Here is an 18198-nt window from a genome sequence, read left to right on the forward strand (position 1 = left end):
ATGAGCATATTAAAACAGAGGTATCTTTTTAAAAACTCTATGTGACAACCAAACTGAATTGTAACATACCTAAAAAATGTAAAAAAGGTCTCATTGAGAAATGTGGAGCCGTTTTCATTGAAGCCAGTTTAGATACTGTAAATTTGTATTTGTATGGGACTAGCAGAATAGCAATTCTATGCTGATCTTCTCAACGTAAATTATATTTACTTGGCCGCCCAAATAATCATAGGTTATCACATTAAAGTGTACCTCCTGTGCTAAGTTCTAAAGTGGTGTTAACTTGTAAATATTATATTTAGAAAATGAACATATATTTTCTTTCACTACTCTAAGTAATTAAACATTAGAATAATTTTCGGCAAAAGCCTCTATTGCAAAAAATATATGTTTACTTGAATATACCAACTATTATTATTTTGACCCAATTTTAAAATTAATTCATATACTTCTTTTATTTTCTTTGTTCTAACATTACTGTGTGCATTCTGAAGTAAAATAGAAAGGGACATAGTTTAATTAATATTTATTTAATGCCGTTAATTAAAGAGCTGGATGATCTGGGGGAAAGCACATCAAATTCTGTTTGGTTCAACTAACTGAAAAAAATTAAATGTGCTAAAAAGGTCATCTAATAGAGATGTATTAAATGAGAGGATAATTTACATTTCTAGAATAAAGCTGAATAATTATAAGAAAAACTTTTAAATCCCATTATGTGATTTAAAATTCAAATGTGACCAAATTCTAAGTATTAGAAAATATGAAAAAATGGTACATAACAATTTATATCTGTCTCTTTTTTTACTAAATTAGAACCTAACGGTAACTAAGTTAGGTACCTGTTCTGCTTTATCAGCAGTTATTTATAATAATTTATCTAACAGAGTCATAAAATACATTTTAGATTCTAGTCATTGTTACACTACAGTATTTGTATAAATATTATTTGAGTCAGATTCATATTTTGTAGTATTCACACTTGAAATACAAAGCTCACACATTGTTAGCATTAATTCTGTATGACTTTCTGTATTTACAAAGAGTATTGTATGCAATAACCTGCAATATAATTTGCATTGGAGGAACAAATTTTATTTTTATATCTATTTTTTATCCATTGTTTTCCTTAAACAGTAATGCATTCAAATCTATTTTATATTAGATTTTCTACACAGGTCAGTGAAGAAATAAAGGTTATCTTACATACCACCCATAAACATATGTATGTTATTCATTACATCAGCAAAGTTTTATTTATAAGATTTTCATCTTGGATTTATAGTTTCAGAATTGATCTTTTATTATCACTGTATAGTATGCTCTAAGACCTAATTGTTACAGTTTACTTCAAAACAAAATAAAGTTACAGAAGAGGTCTTTTAAAAATGTCTTCTTCCGTTATTTTATCCTTTACATTTTTTTATTATCGTTAATGTTTCAGGATTTATAAACAGCAAGATTAAGTACAAAATAATTGGGATAATTGGTTCCAGCTTTTTTAGAAGATGGTGGATGGGATAAAAGAAACTTGTTTTTCTTTGCAATTTTTTTATGAGTTAATTCTGTTTTTCCTCAAAAGATTGTAAGCCTCTCAAAGTACCCAGTGGTTGTGAAAAATTTTAAGTTGGTTTTTATACTTGAATATAATTGTCATAATGCAAAACATTCTAGAGATTGTATTTTTTACATATATTTTCCAGGCATTGGAAGTATTCACTGTTCTCAATACCAGATCCCACATTGTTTATAATTGTTTAAAAAGTACAGTTTATATTACTCATGTACATAACAGTCTAAAAAATTTGAAGAGTGAATGGTTTTATGAATCAATTTTTTATAACTGTCTAGCTAATGTAATATCGTTGACCAGTCTTTTCTACTCCCTTATCCTGCTTTATTTCCTCTTGGCAATCATTGCTGCTCACTTTATATTCCTTGCTTATCTGTTTACATTTTTATTGTATATCTCTTCCACTAGAATACATGATCCATGCAGGCAGGTTTTTGTTCATCTAAGTCAGTGCTGTTCAATAGAAGTATAGTCCAGGGCCAGCAGTGATTTTAGCTTTGTTAGAAAAGTAAAAAGAAATGATTATAACCCAGTATACTTAAATATCATTTCACTTATTAATATAAAAATACTGAGATTTTTCCCTGTTTTGCATACTAAGTCTTTGAAATCCCACGTGCCTTTTACACTGACAGCACATTTCAGTTTAGACCAACCACATTTCAAGTTCTCAATAGCCACTGCTGGACTGTTCAGGTCTAGTTCATCTCATGCCTAGAAGGATGCCTCGTATACCCCAAGCCATTCATAAAGCCTTGCTGAATGAGGGGATCCTGATACCTCAGACATATAACAACAGTAACAACAAAGCAGATGTTGTTTTGTGTTAGACCATCTTTGCACTTGTTAGGGTGGTGGTGATGGTGGTGGGCACTAGAGGTATTTGGATAATTTCTTCAAAACTCCATTTCACGTTGCTCTATGGACTTTACATGTTACTAGTGCTTGGTTAAAAACTGGTTACTTCAGTAGTACAATTTAAAGGATTCATTTAATGGTTGATGTATTGCAAGAAGTAACTCGTAGGGTCTCCTTCAAAAATTGTTCCACAGAATGTTAGTTTCAACTCTTAATTTTAAAACAACCTGATAAAAGCACCTGGCAAATCTAGCACAGGAGAGAAAGCCTTGCTGTATAGCATTCAGTTCTAATTCTGTCCCTGTTAGTGCTAGCTGTGGGTCATTGCCAAGTTGTTTAGTCTCTTTGAGCCTTGGTTTTCTCATTTGGAAAAGGAGGATTTCATCCATCATGCCTGTCTTCAGAGATTAAATAATATTACACATATGTAGTCAGTACAATGAGTGGAAAAGAATACCTGCTTAATAGATGGCAGCAATTATCATTATTATGATATATTAAGAATTGAACGTTTAAATATTAAGATGTTTTGATCTTCATTTTAAACAGATTAGTCTTATATGTTCATGAATTTTACCTTTTTAACATTTACTGGTTAAAATGCCCTCAGAGATCTGGATTTGAAATTTACTACATAACTTGCTTGCAGACTAACCTTTCTAGTTCTCAGTATCATCATCTGTGAATTGGGATAAAAAGTAGTATCTACTTAAGCATGTGCCTGGCATATAATAAACACTCAACTATTTTAGCTGTTGTTCATTCATTCAAAAATTTCAGTGTTTGATATTTGTATCTTCATTACATACTAATAGTTATTTTCTTGAAATAAACTCAATTCTTTTCATCTTGCTTTGATTTTTGCATGGGCTTTTATAACATTAAGTAGGGTTAAAATTCAGTTTTGCTGCAAATTAATTGCATTTAACATTGTTCATCTTTTTTCTCTTGGATTTTTTTTTGCTCACTCCTTGTGTGTTGTGAAAACTAGGATTTGGATTTAAATTACGGGCATGATATTCTGCCTCATTTCTTGGCCTGCTTGTTTCAACTTTATCCAAAACAAATTCAAAAGTAATTAGTGGTCATTAAAGACAATATTCTATGTATTTTGTAAGAATAGTCTTTCTTTAACAGTGTGTATATTTCAGCAGTCACCATTTAATGAAGTATTGATCTCTCACATGGGGCGGTGTGTTTAAATTTAGGTAAATTGTCCATTTGGCTTCTAATTTTGTGATCAAGACACTGTAAACATACAAATTTCTTTTAAAAAAAATTTTTTTTATTGTACTATAGTTGATTTACCATGTTGTGCCACTCTCTGCTGTGTAGGAAAATTGATTCAGTTATACACATATACATTTTTTTCATATTCTTTTCCATTATGGTTTACCACAGGATATTGAATATAGTTCCCTGTGCTATACAGTAGGACCTTGTTGTTTATCCATTCTATATATAATAGTTTGCGTCTACTAATCCCAAACTTCCACTCCATCCCTCCCCACCCCCCTTTGGCAACCACAGTCTGCTAAGTCTGTGAGTCCTTTTCTGCTTCATAGATAAGTTCATTTGTGTCATATTTTAGATTCCCCATATAAGTGAAATCATATGGTATTTGTCTTTCTCTTTCTGGCTTACTTCGTTTAGTATGATCATCTCTAGTTGCATCCATGTTGCTGCAAATGGCATTATTTCATTCCTTTTTATGGCTGAGTAGTATTTCATTATGTGTGTGTGTATGTATGTATTGCACGTCGTGTGTGTATGTATACATATCTCACATCTTCCTTATCCATTCATCTGTCAGTGGACATTTAGGTTTTTTCCATGTTTTGGCTATTGTGAACAGTGCTATTATGGACATAGGGATGCATGTATCTTTTTGAATTAATTTTTTCTGGGTATATTCCCAGGAGTTGGGACTGCTGGATCATATGGGAGTTTTCTGAGGAACCTCCATACTGTTTCCCATAGTGGCTGTACAAACTTACATTCCCACCAACAGTGTAAGAGGGTTCCCTTTTCTCTACACCCTTTCCAGCATTTGTTATTTGTAGACTCTTTTAATGCTGGCCACTCTGACCAGTGTGAGGTATTATCTCATTGTAATTTTGATTTTCATTTCTCTAATAATTAGTGATGTTGAGCATCATTTCATGTGCCTACTGGCCATCTGTATGTCTTCTTTGGAGAAATGTCTGTTAAGGTCTTCTGCCCATTTTTTGATTGGGTGTTTGTTTTTTTGTTGTTGAGTTGAATGAGCTCTTTGTGTATTTTGGAGATTAAGCCCTTGTCTGTCGTGTCATTTGCAAATATTTTCTCCCATTCCTTAGGTTGTCTTTGTGTCAGGTAGGGTAATCCTTACCTGTTCCTCCTTTTGGAGGGCAGAATAGAACATGATGATTGGAGCTCACACGACTCGTGATTAACAGCTCTACATAATCAGGACTTGCAGAACAAGTTTCTTAATGATTCATCTAACATTTCTCCATCAGTTGAGAAGAAAGATAGGGTTTTGAAGTATTTTAAAGAAGTCATAAATTTTTTTGATCTTTGGCATTACCAAAGTTTTTTTAAGGACAGATTAAAAGGTCAGGTCATATTCTACTTTATGCTTTGTTTCAATCAATAATAATATTCTGTCAATTCTGTCTTAGAAATATCTATTAAAAACATCCTCTTAACTCTCCCCATGGCTCCTGTCCTAATTCAGATCTTTACCATCTCCCACCAATGGACTGAGTGATTCACTTAGTGAACTAGTATTTGGGGGCTATCTTAACCCATAAAGGCTGCTATAACAACATACAACAGGTATTATAAACAACTGAAATTTATTTCTCGCAGTTGTGGAGGCTGGGAAGTCCAAGATGGAGGCTCCAGCATGGTTGTATGTGATGAAAGCCCACCTCCTGGTTCAGAGCCAGTGACTTCTCACTGTGTCCTCATATGGTAGAAGGGCTAGGGAACTCTGTGGAATTTATTTCATAAAAGCACTAATCCCATTTGTAAAGCCTTCATTTTCATGTTCTAAGCACCTCCCAAAGGCCCCACTTTTAATTTTGGGGGATTAGGATTATACATATGAATTCTGAAGGGGTACAAACATTCAGACCATAACAAGGAGCATCTATTCAAGGCTAGGGACTGGTGATATACAAGATCAATGCCATGTCTGCATTCCTGGAATGTATACTTTCTCTCTCGTCCCAGTAGGCTTTTATCTGTCTTTCCGTCCTCAGCTTGTCCCTTTTCACACTGTCTTATACACCATCTCTACTCAGTCTTTTTCTTAAAATCCTTCAATGGTCTTCGATACCCAAAGATTAAATTCCAGATTCTTTACCGTTTATAAGATCTTTATAATATGATTCCTCTGACAAACCCCATGATGTTGAAGTACCTCCCTTTTTTCAGATTCGTCTTTGAAGTCCATGTCCTTTAAGACAGTTCAGAAGTCACTTGTCCCTGAACAAGTAGATTGTCCTCTGAACATTGACATCACTGGATAAACCTTTTCTATAGTAGTTATGGTATCCTAAATATTATTCTTCCCTCATTTAACCATGAACAAATCAATAAAATCCCTAAAAAGAATTACTTTGATGAATACAAAGTTCTAACAGTACCTAAAAGAATATCTGTATCTACTTCAGTCTTTCATCACATACTTATTATGCATAAGCTATGAATCAGGGACTCTGTGCTGCAAGTAATCAACAGATGTGTTCTCTGGCATTACAATTACTAGTTTGAGAATAAATTAAAATAATAAGAACTTTCTGGATAATTTTTGGAAAAAGATGTTTTGTAAAGCCATTGGTATTATTTTTAAAATCTTTGTTTTTTAAACCACAGGAAGCTTGTCTCATTCTGACTCTTGCTTGGAAGTATCTGTCTAGTTTGCTTGTGTGAATAGAACTTGTTTAGTCAGTCCCAAAGTTAAGTTATCACAGTCTTTCAGAAAGTGACATTCATTCACTTTGAGGTGATTTCTACGTATTCATTGGGCAGTTCATATAGTTTCTGGTGATGAATCATAGGAAAGAACCAGTGGGAAAGAAGGGTTTTATTATCATATCCTTCCCTTTTAGTTCTTATTTTTCTTGGAATTTTTAATGGACTTTTGTGGGTTTCATAGTGAATTTTACATTTACTTTTTAAGGAAAGTGTTCCTTTTTCCCTTCTCTTTTTTTTTTAAACTAATTACTCAGAAATATGTCTTCAGCCTTCCATCTCATGGTGCTGAGTTTAATATTAAGAACATAGAAGATGTTACATAATAGGACAGAGATGATAATCACTTTGCTAATCAGTTTTATTTTTATAGTGTATGAATGTATACACAGGATGCAGAAGAGAGTACAGTTAATCAAGCAAATAATTGATTTCCCTGATTATAAAATGTCTAGGCTTAGAATTGAAAGCAAAGACATAGATTTTTGAAAGGGTAGGGATTTTTTTTTCTATTTGTTTTTTTTTTTAAGTCAGAAGAGGAAAGAATTACTTTGTGAGCTGAAAGGACAATGCTGTGTCTTTAAAATTCAAAACTTACTCTTAAGCAGTGTCATTTGTATCACAGTTCATGCTTATGTTGTATGCTTACGGTGTACATTCAGCAGACTTATTTTCACTTCCAAGCTACGACTTAGAAGTTAAAATGCCTTAGATTCTGTAGGTTGCATAGATAGACCACGGCAATATAAACACCCAGAGTGTATGACAATGGACTTGTTAATGTATATTATTTATGCTCCATATTAGCTAAGGAATTTTTGAAATGGAGTTTACTTTGTGTATAATGTACCATGAAGACCATAATAAACTGACATAGTATCTGTGCTTGAAGTTAAATTGTGAAAGGCAATGAATTTGTGCTTTACCTTATTTTAGAGGATATATCATACACATTTGTCCAGAAATGGATAGCACGTCCTAAAAGTAAAAGTTATTTTCATTCCTTACCTTTTGTGGGTTAAAAACCGCAAAGTTGAAATATAGTCTGCAAAGTATACTTCAAATATATATGAGAAGTCTGTGAGCAATACCGAAACTTAATTGATATGCTGAGAAATATATAAAACATACAGCCACTGGACTGAGAAAATGAAAATTAATATATGAATGTTTTAACTAACACTGTGCTTTGCCCCCAGAACCTGGTGTTTATTATTGCGCACTTTAGTAGGAGACAGAAGCAGTATCAATTGGAAAAACATTTCTTAGTGAATTGAGAACAGTATGGCTTTCCAGTTCCTAAGTGGGAAACCTGGTTCTTTGGTTTCTTTGTTCCTAGTTAAGCTAGTCCCAAGCTATTTTAGCTGAACATTTTACATACTAATGGAGTCTAGGGAAGTGCCTTTGGCAGTTGTTCATTGGATAATAATGAAATGCACTATTTAATACAGCATGCTGCCGCTGTAAAATGTGGGGAGTATTTTATGGAGATCTTGGTGAGCAGAGCTATAGCCGTTTTAAGTTTAACAAGTGTGTGAACCTGAGTAAGGAAGTTGTATTTTCATATGAGACTAACTAGTATTCTTTTCTTACAGGTAAAGAAAACGTGCACAGAATCAGATGTTCCAGAACCCCAGAATTCCAGGTACAATAAAATAATGGCCAAGACTTCACTAAGAAAAATTGCAGTTTTGGAGAACTAATAAGATGTTAGACTTCAGATACAACAGTGTTTTAAAACGCTGAGTTTAAGAACTTATCTGTATGGAAATTATACATTAGTCCGGCTAGGATGCCATTAATCATAATATTAATAAAAAGGACACTGATTGAAGTCAACTTTAAAAAAACAATAGTGGGAGATCAACTTGATGATGGGCGATGACTTGGAGGGTTGTGATAGGGAGGGGATATGGGGGTATATGTATAAATACAGGTGATTCACTTTGTTGTACGACAAAAACTGGCACAGCAGTGTAAAGCATTTATATTCCAATAAATAGTTGTAAAATGTGAAAAAAAATACAATAGTGGAAACATCACTAGGAATACTTGAAAATATATTCCCTTAGCATTCATTTTTTTGAGTTCATCCTCATTTTTCTTTCTAATCTCTTCTTATAATGTATTCACATTTGAAATTTTGCCAGAAACTGATTACCTTTTAAATCTGTGTTTACCAAAAACCTACCATTTTTTTTCAATCAAACATTGCTAGATTTTGAGAATGCCATCAAATTGGAAGAATCAAAGTTAAAATGGCATTCTCTTTATGGTTATATAGAACTTGAAGAAATGATGAATTAAAGTGGTCAGGCCACTATATACAGGACTTTAGCCCCACTTAGCTGTTTGTAGTTGGACCAGATGCCCAACAGACTTTTTTTTAGGCCTATATTTTCATTGTTTTTATTTCAAAATCCAGGCCTCAATTTTAAATGGGTAAGTAAAGGTATTTTAAGTACCATAACAATAATAAACACATATCCTTCATATGATATGAATGATATAACTTAAGTTTTTGCATTAAGAAATGTGTGTTTAATGGTGAGATGAGTCAGTTTGTTTTGTCCTGCTTGCTCCAGCCTATGATGTATGTAGTGATTTTCTTGGTACAGTAAAACAGTACAGAGCTAGGTAAAATGTTAATTACCACCATACTTTCCTTTGGAAAGCAAGTATATATTATATATTTTATAGTTTCAGTAAATCTTCCTTTGTTTTATGTCGTATGACATTCCTCTATATATTATAGTGAAATGATTGTGAGGTCTTTTCTCTTGGATCATCAAAAATATTTAATGTGAGATAGGATTTTTGACATTTGATCGTTGTCTTTTATGATGAGATATCAAAATAGAACCAAATAGTTTTAGCTTATTGGAGCATTAGGAAATGGTTGAATTGTTAAATTTTTCCCAGAAAGCAGAGTAATTCCAGGATGCATGGAAAGGGGAGACTCAACCTCTATTCCTTAGGGGCATTTCCTTCCTGACCATTTTGCTGACCTCTGTGAGAAACCCACGTATGACTTATGGTTTAACTAATTAGATAATCTTTGCAAGCAGCTGGTCTTGAGGATTATTAGGGAAAGCAGAACAATATAATTATTCTTTTAAAATAATTATTTATTCTATTAATATTGTATATTAAAATTGTTTTACTCTTGAGGCCACTTAGAATTTTTGGACAGATAGTGTTATGCTTGAATAAATTTTAAACAAGTGGAAAGCCACCAAAGTGATTCAGTGTTTTCAATTTACATCAATAAATTAGAGGAGAGAGAGTTCAGATCTCAATGTATTTAGACCTGGAATTAACTCATTCTCGTTTATCTAGCAAACCCTAGCCCATATGGTCTTAAAAGTGCAATTTTATTTTTAAGATAAATAACATTTATTTTAAAAGATTATTTTAAATATATTTTGTTATACATTATTATTATATAATATATGTTAATTGAAAAGTGCCTTGATTTCTTGGAAACTACTAGTAGTTTTCCCTGGATTAGCTGCTTCTGTAAATTTCCTAATCTGCAATACATGGGTAAAATTAGGCAAATCAATTTCTAAGGACTCTAAAGCTTTGTGATATTAAAAACAAACAAATAAAGCAACTCTTACTTATAAAAACCCGAGACAGAAAGGGCTTCAAGAAAACCTAGAGTCATTTATTGACTCAGTGCTGCCCAGACATTTTGATAGTGTCTCGTCCCTTCTCCTAACTTCTGATGCAAATGACAACCTCCACACCCTCATAGAGTCAGTAACAAAAGGTGGCTATTCTTGAATTCTCTATCTATTCACAGATATTAGGTCTGGGAGTGCCAAACTGTCAGTGCAGCGAGGAAACACCAAGAAGAGAATAAAGATACACTAAAGGATATCCATAGACACTATTGATACTATGTATAAAATAGATAACTAAAGAGAACCTACTGTATAGCACAGGGACTCTACTCAATGCTCTGTGGTGACCTAAATGGGAAAGAGAAAAAAAGAAAATCTTAAATAAAAAAGAATACAATAACTTACTGAATAGTTAACAAATCAAGGGATGCAAAAAATCATATTTATTATATGCATGTACTGAGGTTCAATTTTTATAAACAACAACAAAAAAAACCATGAAAATACTTTTATTATAGACACCAGGCAGCATTACTTTAGCATATACATGTACAGGTACATTCTCTTTTGCTCATTAAGAACCACAAACATTCATATATTCTCTCTTTCTCTCTCTCTCTCCCCCTCCCCTCTGCCCCCCATCCCTACCTCCTTCCCTTCCTTCTGTGTGTGTGTGTGTGTGTGTGTGAGAGAGAGAGAGAGAGAGAGAGAGAGAGAGAGAGAAAGAGGGGGTGGAGAGAAGGAGATTTAAGGCCTGGGGCTAAGTAATTCTATTCTAAACAAATCTAAAGTGAAGAACTGAGCTCAAAATGAAATACTGTATCAGCACAAAATGCATGGGAGCTGGAGACCCACTGCCTTATAAAATGCTCCCTTCACTGGGAACCTAAAGCTAATATCATTCATTTATTTAGCTAGCTTTATAGTTTGTTGGTTTTGGATTTGAAAAGATTAGAATAAATGCAGATGGGAAGTGTTTTTACAGTAGAGAAGTAATTAAATTGGGTGTGGAGACTTTGTCAGGGAAATTCTTGGAGTGACATATGTGTATCAGCAAATTCTTTGTCTTGCTTGGCCTTAATTCCTCTTTTGGAAAGAGATGCTTGGGCTGCAGATGTGACTGGTAGATTAGAAAAAAAGAGAATTTACAAACCCATACAATATAAGGAAGGTAAAATGTCTTCTTAGAAATAACATTATGTATATATACTGAAAGTCACACTTTAGGAACAGTATTCTCTCAGTTTCATAAGACTGTATTGAACTTGATGTAATATGGAAAGCAATAGAATGTGCTTCATGGAAAAACTGACATTCCTTAAATGTACTTTTTTTTTTTTCTACTTTCCTCTGTATCGTAACCATGTTGAGAATGTAATGTTGTTGGCCTTTGTTCCTCAAATCCATGTTAACCTTAAAATGGGTATGTAAGAAAATTAAAATTTATATTTCTCAGGCTTTACCTTACCCTAAAATTAAGCCTATTACTAGACAGACCATCTTAAAAACAAAATCTGAATTATAATTTTTGTGTTGGTTTTTTTTCTATATTCATGATGACTTTATTTGTGTAGATTTGTGTCTTACATGAGCCATCTCTGAAAATACATGGTTTTTATCTAATTTTAATATAATAGATATCTCCTGGATGAATGAAGTTAGAAGTTTCTATGTCTCACCTTTTTTTAAACTCCTCTACTTTTCATTTATGATATGAGGTGAGGAAATTTATTTCATTCTTTAATTGCATTCGTGGCAAATATCTTAGCCTATATGTTAAAATAGTCCCCATAATACCCAAATGATTTCTTTGGTGAACTTCTGTTTCTCTTTACTTTTTCCTTTTTGGGCCACTAACTAGTAGAGCATTTTCACCAAGAAGAGATCAAGAACTTAGGAAGGAAATAAAACTCAAATCAGCCAGTTTTGTTATATACATGTTTTGTTAATTAAGGAGTAAATGGAAATAAAAATTTTGGTGAAATTCAGCTCTGAAGTAACTTCTGGGAATTATACCAATTCTTTTCCTAGTATTTTGCTCTCATTGTGACTGCAGCACTGCCAGCAGATTACAGTAAAGAGATCTAAAGAAGAATATTAAAGTATACATAAATGAAGTGTATATATATATATATGGTACGTATGAGCTAAGATGATAGTTTTTGCACATGGAGAATGAAAAAAGATTTTGTGGGTAATAGGGAGGGTGCCCTAGTCTACACTAACTACAGTTATCAAGAGAAAGGCAGAACAACTCTCCAGCTTTTAAAGAAGCATTGGAATTAATCTCAGTTTTATATCATAATATTTAAGTGAGCCTCAGGAAGTTTAACTATTCAGTGTCTATGTGTAAAAGCTTAAAAAATGCAACTAATTCATCTTATGTAAATAGTTATAATTTGACAATGTTATGCTTAAAGTATTAAGTTATACATGGTTATTTTCTAGTAAAATAATTATTGCAATAATTCCAGAAGCCTGAAATGTTTATCTGTATATAATTGCCTGTCAAAAAATTAAATGCTATATTGTTTTCATAGTAGTGAAAGCTGAGGGCTCCTTAGTATTTCACTGTGTAAAATCAGAGGTCCATTTAGCCCAAAATTCTGTCTCCAAGAAGCTTCAAAAATTATTAGTATCAGGTTGTATTTTCTCAAAATTGAAAATTTCAAGATGCAGTTCCAATAAACTTAGGTTCTTTCAGTAACACAATCTAGCTGTACAGTCCATGGAATTATTTAACCATTTCTTGGACTTAATAATACATTATTGGCTATCTTCAGATCCCGAGAATCTATTCTTGATCATTTTTTGCTTTCCCTCCACTTCATTTTTTTTTTCACATATGATCTCTGTTCACAACTCTTGACGTAACCCATGATGTCTGGGATGCTCTGGCCACTTCCTGTTACTCTAGCCTCAGTGTCAGTCAGCCTTCCCTGTGAGAAGATCTGCGTTTACAGATGCCATGCTCTTCCCTCCACAGAGGCTGGACCGTGCCTGCCCCTCTTTCACTACCCTCCCCCTTCCAGCTTTGCTCAGCTACTGAGTTTCAACTCATCCTTCAGATCTCTGCTCAGTGCTTCTTCCTCAGGGAAGCCTCTTCTGACCAGCCAGCTGCTTCCGGTCCTGCTGTCATAGGGCCTCATGGCTTCATATGCTTCTCCCTCAGAGTTGCCTCATTTGATTAATGCCTGCTTCATGTACTACACTATAAGCTCCGCAAAGTGAGGGAGCATCTCTGTTTTCTTTTGCTCCCCATTGTGACATTAGGATACAGCACAGGGCCTGGCATGAAGCAGGTCCTCAGTACATACCCGTTAAGTGAATGAATAACTTCCAAATACACAAATCCAGCTTACCATCTCTCCTGGAACGTCTCTTGTAACCACAAATTCCTCACGTAATTTTATTAGGGATTTTTCTCAGCCATCTCAAACTGCTTTTGCACAGAATTATAATGATTGCTTTCCCTCCGCCAGGATCTTTTCTTTTCAGTGATAATTCTCTCAGTTGTCCTGCCTCAGAACTTCAGAATAATCCTTGACTTATTTCTCTCTTTCCTTTCCCAAATTCTGTTGATCATCAAGTTGTATTTCTTTTTTCTCTGCTGTGTTTTGAATCTCTTTATCCTGCTTCTTCCCACTGCCACTATAAAAGTTCAGGGTCTTGTCACCTCTGAACTAATGCAACAAATCCCCTGTGGCTTCCTTGGACATAGACCTTGCCTTTCTATTCTGCTGGGTTGTTGGACGAGCCTTTCTTAAATGATACCCTTTCCATATGGGATTGTTCGTTATTAGACAGACAGTATTTAGTAAATATTTAGAGTATACACAGAAGTATGAACAAATAACCTAAAAGTGAAAGTGTGTGTAAGAGGTGAAAATAAGGACATATACTATTCATGCCTAATTGCTGTTCATCAGAGGTCAAGGATTACCTGGGCTACCTGTTATCCACTCTCCTATTGCCCTTATTGAGGTATGTTGGATGTTCATTGAGTCCATTTAATTTTCTTCTTTTAGCTCCAGGTTGACAGAAGCGTTCTCCGAATTATTGAAAGAATTTAACACAGGCTCTAGAATGTAAATTCCAGAAAAAAAATATACTGGTTACATGGGAAGCTTGGATTTTCATTCTCTCCTCCTTTCACCATTACCTACACAGATGTTAGAGTAAAATACAATATTTGTGTACTGAGATCATCTGTTTAGGATAGTACTTCCCTGCTGGTTCTACAGATGAGCTCATTTCACTGAGGAGTAGTTGAGAATGATACAGCAGAGTGTAGCCTCAGTGCTGAACACTGTGGGCCAGAGGTTAGGAAGAGTTGCATGGAAGATTTAAGGCTACAGCTGGATATCAAAGGAGAGATAAAATTTGAAGAAATGGGAGAAGGAGAATCCACAGTGAGGCTAAGGGGGAGAAAGAACTAGAAACTGAAATTGGAAGGTATCTTTTATGGATAGATGGTGAGAGTTTCATTTAATTCACATGGAGAAATAGTCGATGAGATTGGAAAATAGTAAATTTGCATAGATTGTGGTTGGCTTGGATTTCCTGTTCATCTGTTAACCCACCTGTGTCCTCATTGCTTAGCCACTTCAATGTCTTTATGACAGTTGGCTGACTGCTCAGTCTTAGTTTTTCTCCAGGACCCACAATAGGAAGGAAATATCCATGAGACATTGCTCCTGATTTTGTAACTTTTACCTCTTTAGGCACCCAGATAAGGGAATCTCTCTCTTTTTCTTTATCTCAGTTCCATATTTCCATGAAAGGGAATGGTATCAGAGTGGCTTTCAGGAGCATATGACTCAGTGTTGAGAAGAACTTCCAAGAAAAGGATGCTGAGCAGATAACCTATCAAGTGCCCTGTACCTTCCCTTCCCAGAGTATATAACCTGCTTATTCATTCAACACTCATTCCCCAAGTCCTTCAATTTTATATAACCCTGCATCTATCACTCTCCTTCCATGATTACATATATATCACTGGTTATCTACTATTTCAATAGTATGGAGTTTTGGAACTTGATTTTAGGTCAGCCGTCTATAAACTATCATCTGTAAAGCAGAGAACTCTTGAGAGAGTGTTAAGTGAAGTGGCAGCCAGACTTCAAAGTAAGAGGAGCTCCTTCACTTCTTTTTGTAAACCTTCTACCAATTTTTGACCTTCCTGTCCCCATCCTCAAGCTGCCCGGCTAATATTCAATGAACCCAATCACCTTTTCTGCTCTCAAAAACCAATCCAAATAGAAATTGCTTTCTCCATTTCCTGCGGTTAATCCAGTTGTTAGACATTTGATGAATGTACTTCATACTGCAATTTAAATTATTTACCTTTTTGAAGGTAATTTTGCCAAAATGAGTATCTAGTTTTGGGCTTGCTTTCTTTTGAAACCAACTCTCAAACATACCTAAAGAAATACAATCAGTGGAATATTATTACAGTGGAATATTATTCAACCATAAAAAGGAATGAAATTGAGTTTCTTGCAGTGAGGTGGATGGACCTAGAGTCTGTCATACAGAGTGAAGTAAGTCAGAAAGAGAAAAACAAATACTGTATGGTAACATATATATATGGAATCTAGAAAAATGGTACTGATGAACCTAGTGGCAGGGCAGGAATAGAAATGTAGATGTAGAGAACAGACGTGAGGACACGGGCGGCGGGGCGGGGAGAGGAGGTTGAGACAATGTGAGAGAGTAGCATTGACATATATACACTACCAAATGTAGATTAGATAGCTAGTGGGAAGCTGCTGCATAACACAGGGAGATCAGCTCAGTGCTTTGTGACGGCCTAGAGGGGGTGGGATAGGGAGGGTGGCAGGGAGGCTCAGGAGGGAGGGGATATGGGGATATATGTATACATATAGCTGATTTGCTTTGTTGTACAGCAGAAACTAACCCAACAATGTGAAGCAGTTATACTCCACTAAAGATGAAAAAAAAAAAAAAGAAATACAATCAGCCATCAATCACCTGGAGTCCAAACTTGACATTTTGGCCACCTGTCTTTCAGGTATTAGGAGGTCACCAGTGGATTTCTGATCAGGTAATAATAGTGATTAAACTTGCACTTGTGATGACAGATCAGCCACGGGACAGGCGCTTGGAGGCACAGAAACCAACAGTGAGACTTACTCAAAAGGCCTGAGACATTTAGCAAATCGTGGTTATTTTGGAGAAGACATCATACACTATTTTTTTTTCATGGTTAAAACACATTTTCTAAATTTTGTACATCATTTTTTTTTTTTTGTCTTAATATGAAATAACGAATTTGGCTTGAAATAGGCATGGTGGCAGTGGAAGGATCTGGCTTCTTCTTTCTGACAACCTGCATTATTCTCCAAAAATGAGAAGACTCCTGATTTCCCCACATGTATTAGTGATGAATTCCAGAGAATGGCTGTGTTCCTAGTCAGCCTCTTCTATAGTGAATTGAGTTCCTCTGAAGTCTTTATGGTTAATGATCTAAAACAGTCTTTCCGGAGACTGTTAGCTGCTTTGAATTAATTTGGTCAGAGTAACACATCACATAAAGTAGCATTTGTTTACTGATTTTATCCAGAGGATCAGAGGAGCTAAGATAAGACTCTACTTTGCATCACAGTAATAATTAAAATTGTTATTCAATGTGAGCAAAAACATTAGGGGTCCCATTTTATGTTGGGCCAACTTAACATGAGAAGAAACTAGTCGATCTTAGGTTTCTTTTCAGCAGTTCAGTTATAGGAACATGTATTCTTGCCCTTAAAATTACCACTTGTTGGGTATCAACTACGTGTCAGGCACTGGTCTGAAAGCTTGAGATACTTCAGTGAACAAAATAGGAGCACACGTCATAGTGGAGTATGTTAGAAAGTGATCAGTTCTAGGGATAAAAGGGAAGAGGAGTACTGGGAGGAGTAGATTGTGATTTTAAGTTAGATGATGTTTAAGTAACGGCTTGAAGGAAATGAGAGAGGACGTCAAGAAGAAGGCTGGGGAAAGTGCGTTCACTTCAGGTTGAGCGATGCACAGGCCCTTCAGTGGATGCCTGCCTGGCACATTCAAGCAGCAGCAGGGAGAACGGTGCGGCCAAAATGGAGAGAGCCCAGAGTTTCAAATTGGAAATAGCAACATTCTAAAAAAAGCTACTATTTCTGGTCTTTCCCATATTTTGAAAATATTTACTTGGAATTTAAATAAATCAGTTACAAATATTTGTTCTTGACTCATTGGTAATAGTCTCTGACAGGCACCTCATCCATCACTGCTGCAAGATGGGATTGATCCCCGGCCAGGAACACCTCTCTTTGCCATGCCACACACATGCTGCAAGACCAGGGCACTCTCATGGTCAGAAGGCTTCAAGTGTCTTCATCAGCAGAGCTCAAATGCCTGAAGCCTGTTTTGTTTGTTTGTTTTTTTAAGTAATGCTCTTAAAGTTTTAGCCATAAATATAGATGAGGGCTTAGTAAAGATTCTAAAAATTTAATTGGTGAAGGTACAGAGGTTCTGCTCATTATCTCACATTTAATCATCACATCTCAGTTGTCTTAGCAACCTACACAATGTTCTCATTTGCTTTTCAATAAGCCAAGGGATGAATAGATTCTTTGTTCATGTGTTTATGAATTTCTATCACCTGACACTTGATGTCTTTCTGGCACACTTACTGTGCCAACTAACTGTCTTTATATTCTTAAAATTCATGTAACCAAAATTAAACGCTGCTTTTCCTAAAAACTGAAATTTCTAACAGGAAGCTATCCAACCTCAGATAAACATAAATAAGCTTATATTATAAAATGTTTTCATTGTAATTATAATTAATTTCCAAGGCTCAGCAAACTTGGCAAACTCAGTTATCCAGCAGACTTGACACAGCAAACATATTTGTGAACTACAGAGGAAGAAAAAAGCCTGATGGCAAAGCTGGGCGTCATAGAGTCGATTCCCCCCAAATCACATGCTTGCTTCTCTCTGATGCTGTCTTGGAGTGTATGTTCTCTTACCTTGTGCATATCTCTAGTTTTTGAGCTCATACCATAATAAGGTAGGTGTGGACATGTATACATGGTATAGTAGGCAAATGTGGTAGACTGCCCGAGTGCGGATTCCAGCTGTTTGGCCTTGTTGTCAACTAATTTACTTCTCTGTGCCTCAAATATCCTC

General features: G+C 35.0%; 1 protein-coding gene and 1 non-coding gene across 17 annotated transcripts in view; both read left to right on the plus strand.

Moving 5' to 3' along the window:
* Positions 1 to 18198, plus strand: part of EYA4 (EYA transcriptional coactivator and phosphatase 4) — a 299421-nt gene that overhangs the window by 155758 nt on the left and 125465 nt on the right. For all 16 annotated transcript variants that reach the window (XM_057739427.1, XM_057739428.1, XM_057739426.1 and 13 more), the window contains exon 3: positions 7990 to 8039. In XM_057739427.1, the coding sequence (XP_057595410.1) occupies positions 7990 to 8039 (50 nt within the window). The remainder of the gene's footprint in view (positions 1 to 7989; positions 8040 to 18198) is intronic.
* On the plus strand, positions 4780 to 4919 carry LOC130856206 (U8 small nucleolar RNA). Its single transcript, XR_009054498.1, has one exon. It is a non-coding gene; the product is annotated as a U8 small nucleolar RNA (small nucleolar RNA).

Source organism: Hippopotamus amphibius, chromosome 6 (assembly GCF_030028045.1).
Source record: "Hippopotamus amphibius kiboko isolate mHipAmp2 chromosome 6, mHipAmp2.hap2, whole genome shotgun sequence".
Lineage (NCBI taxonomy): Eukaryota > Metazoa > Chordata > Mammalia > Artiodactyla > Hippopotamidae > Hippopotamus > Hippopotamus amphibius.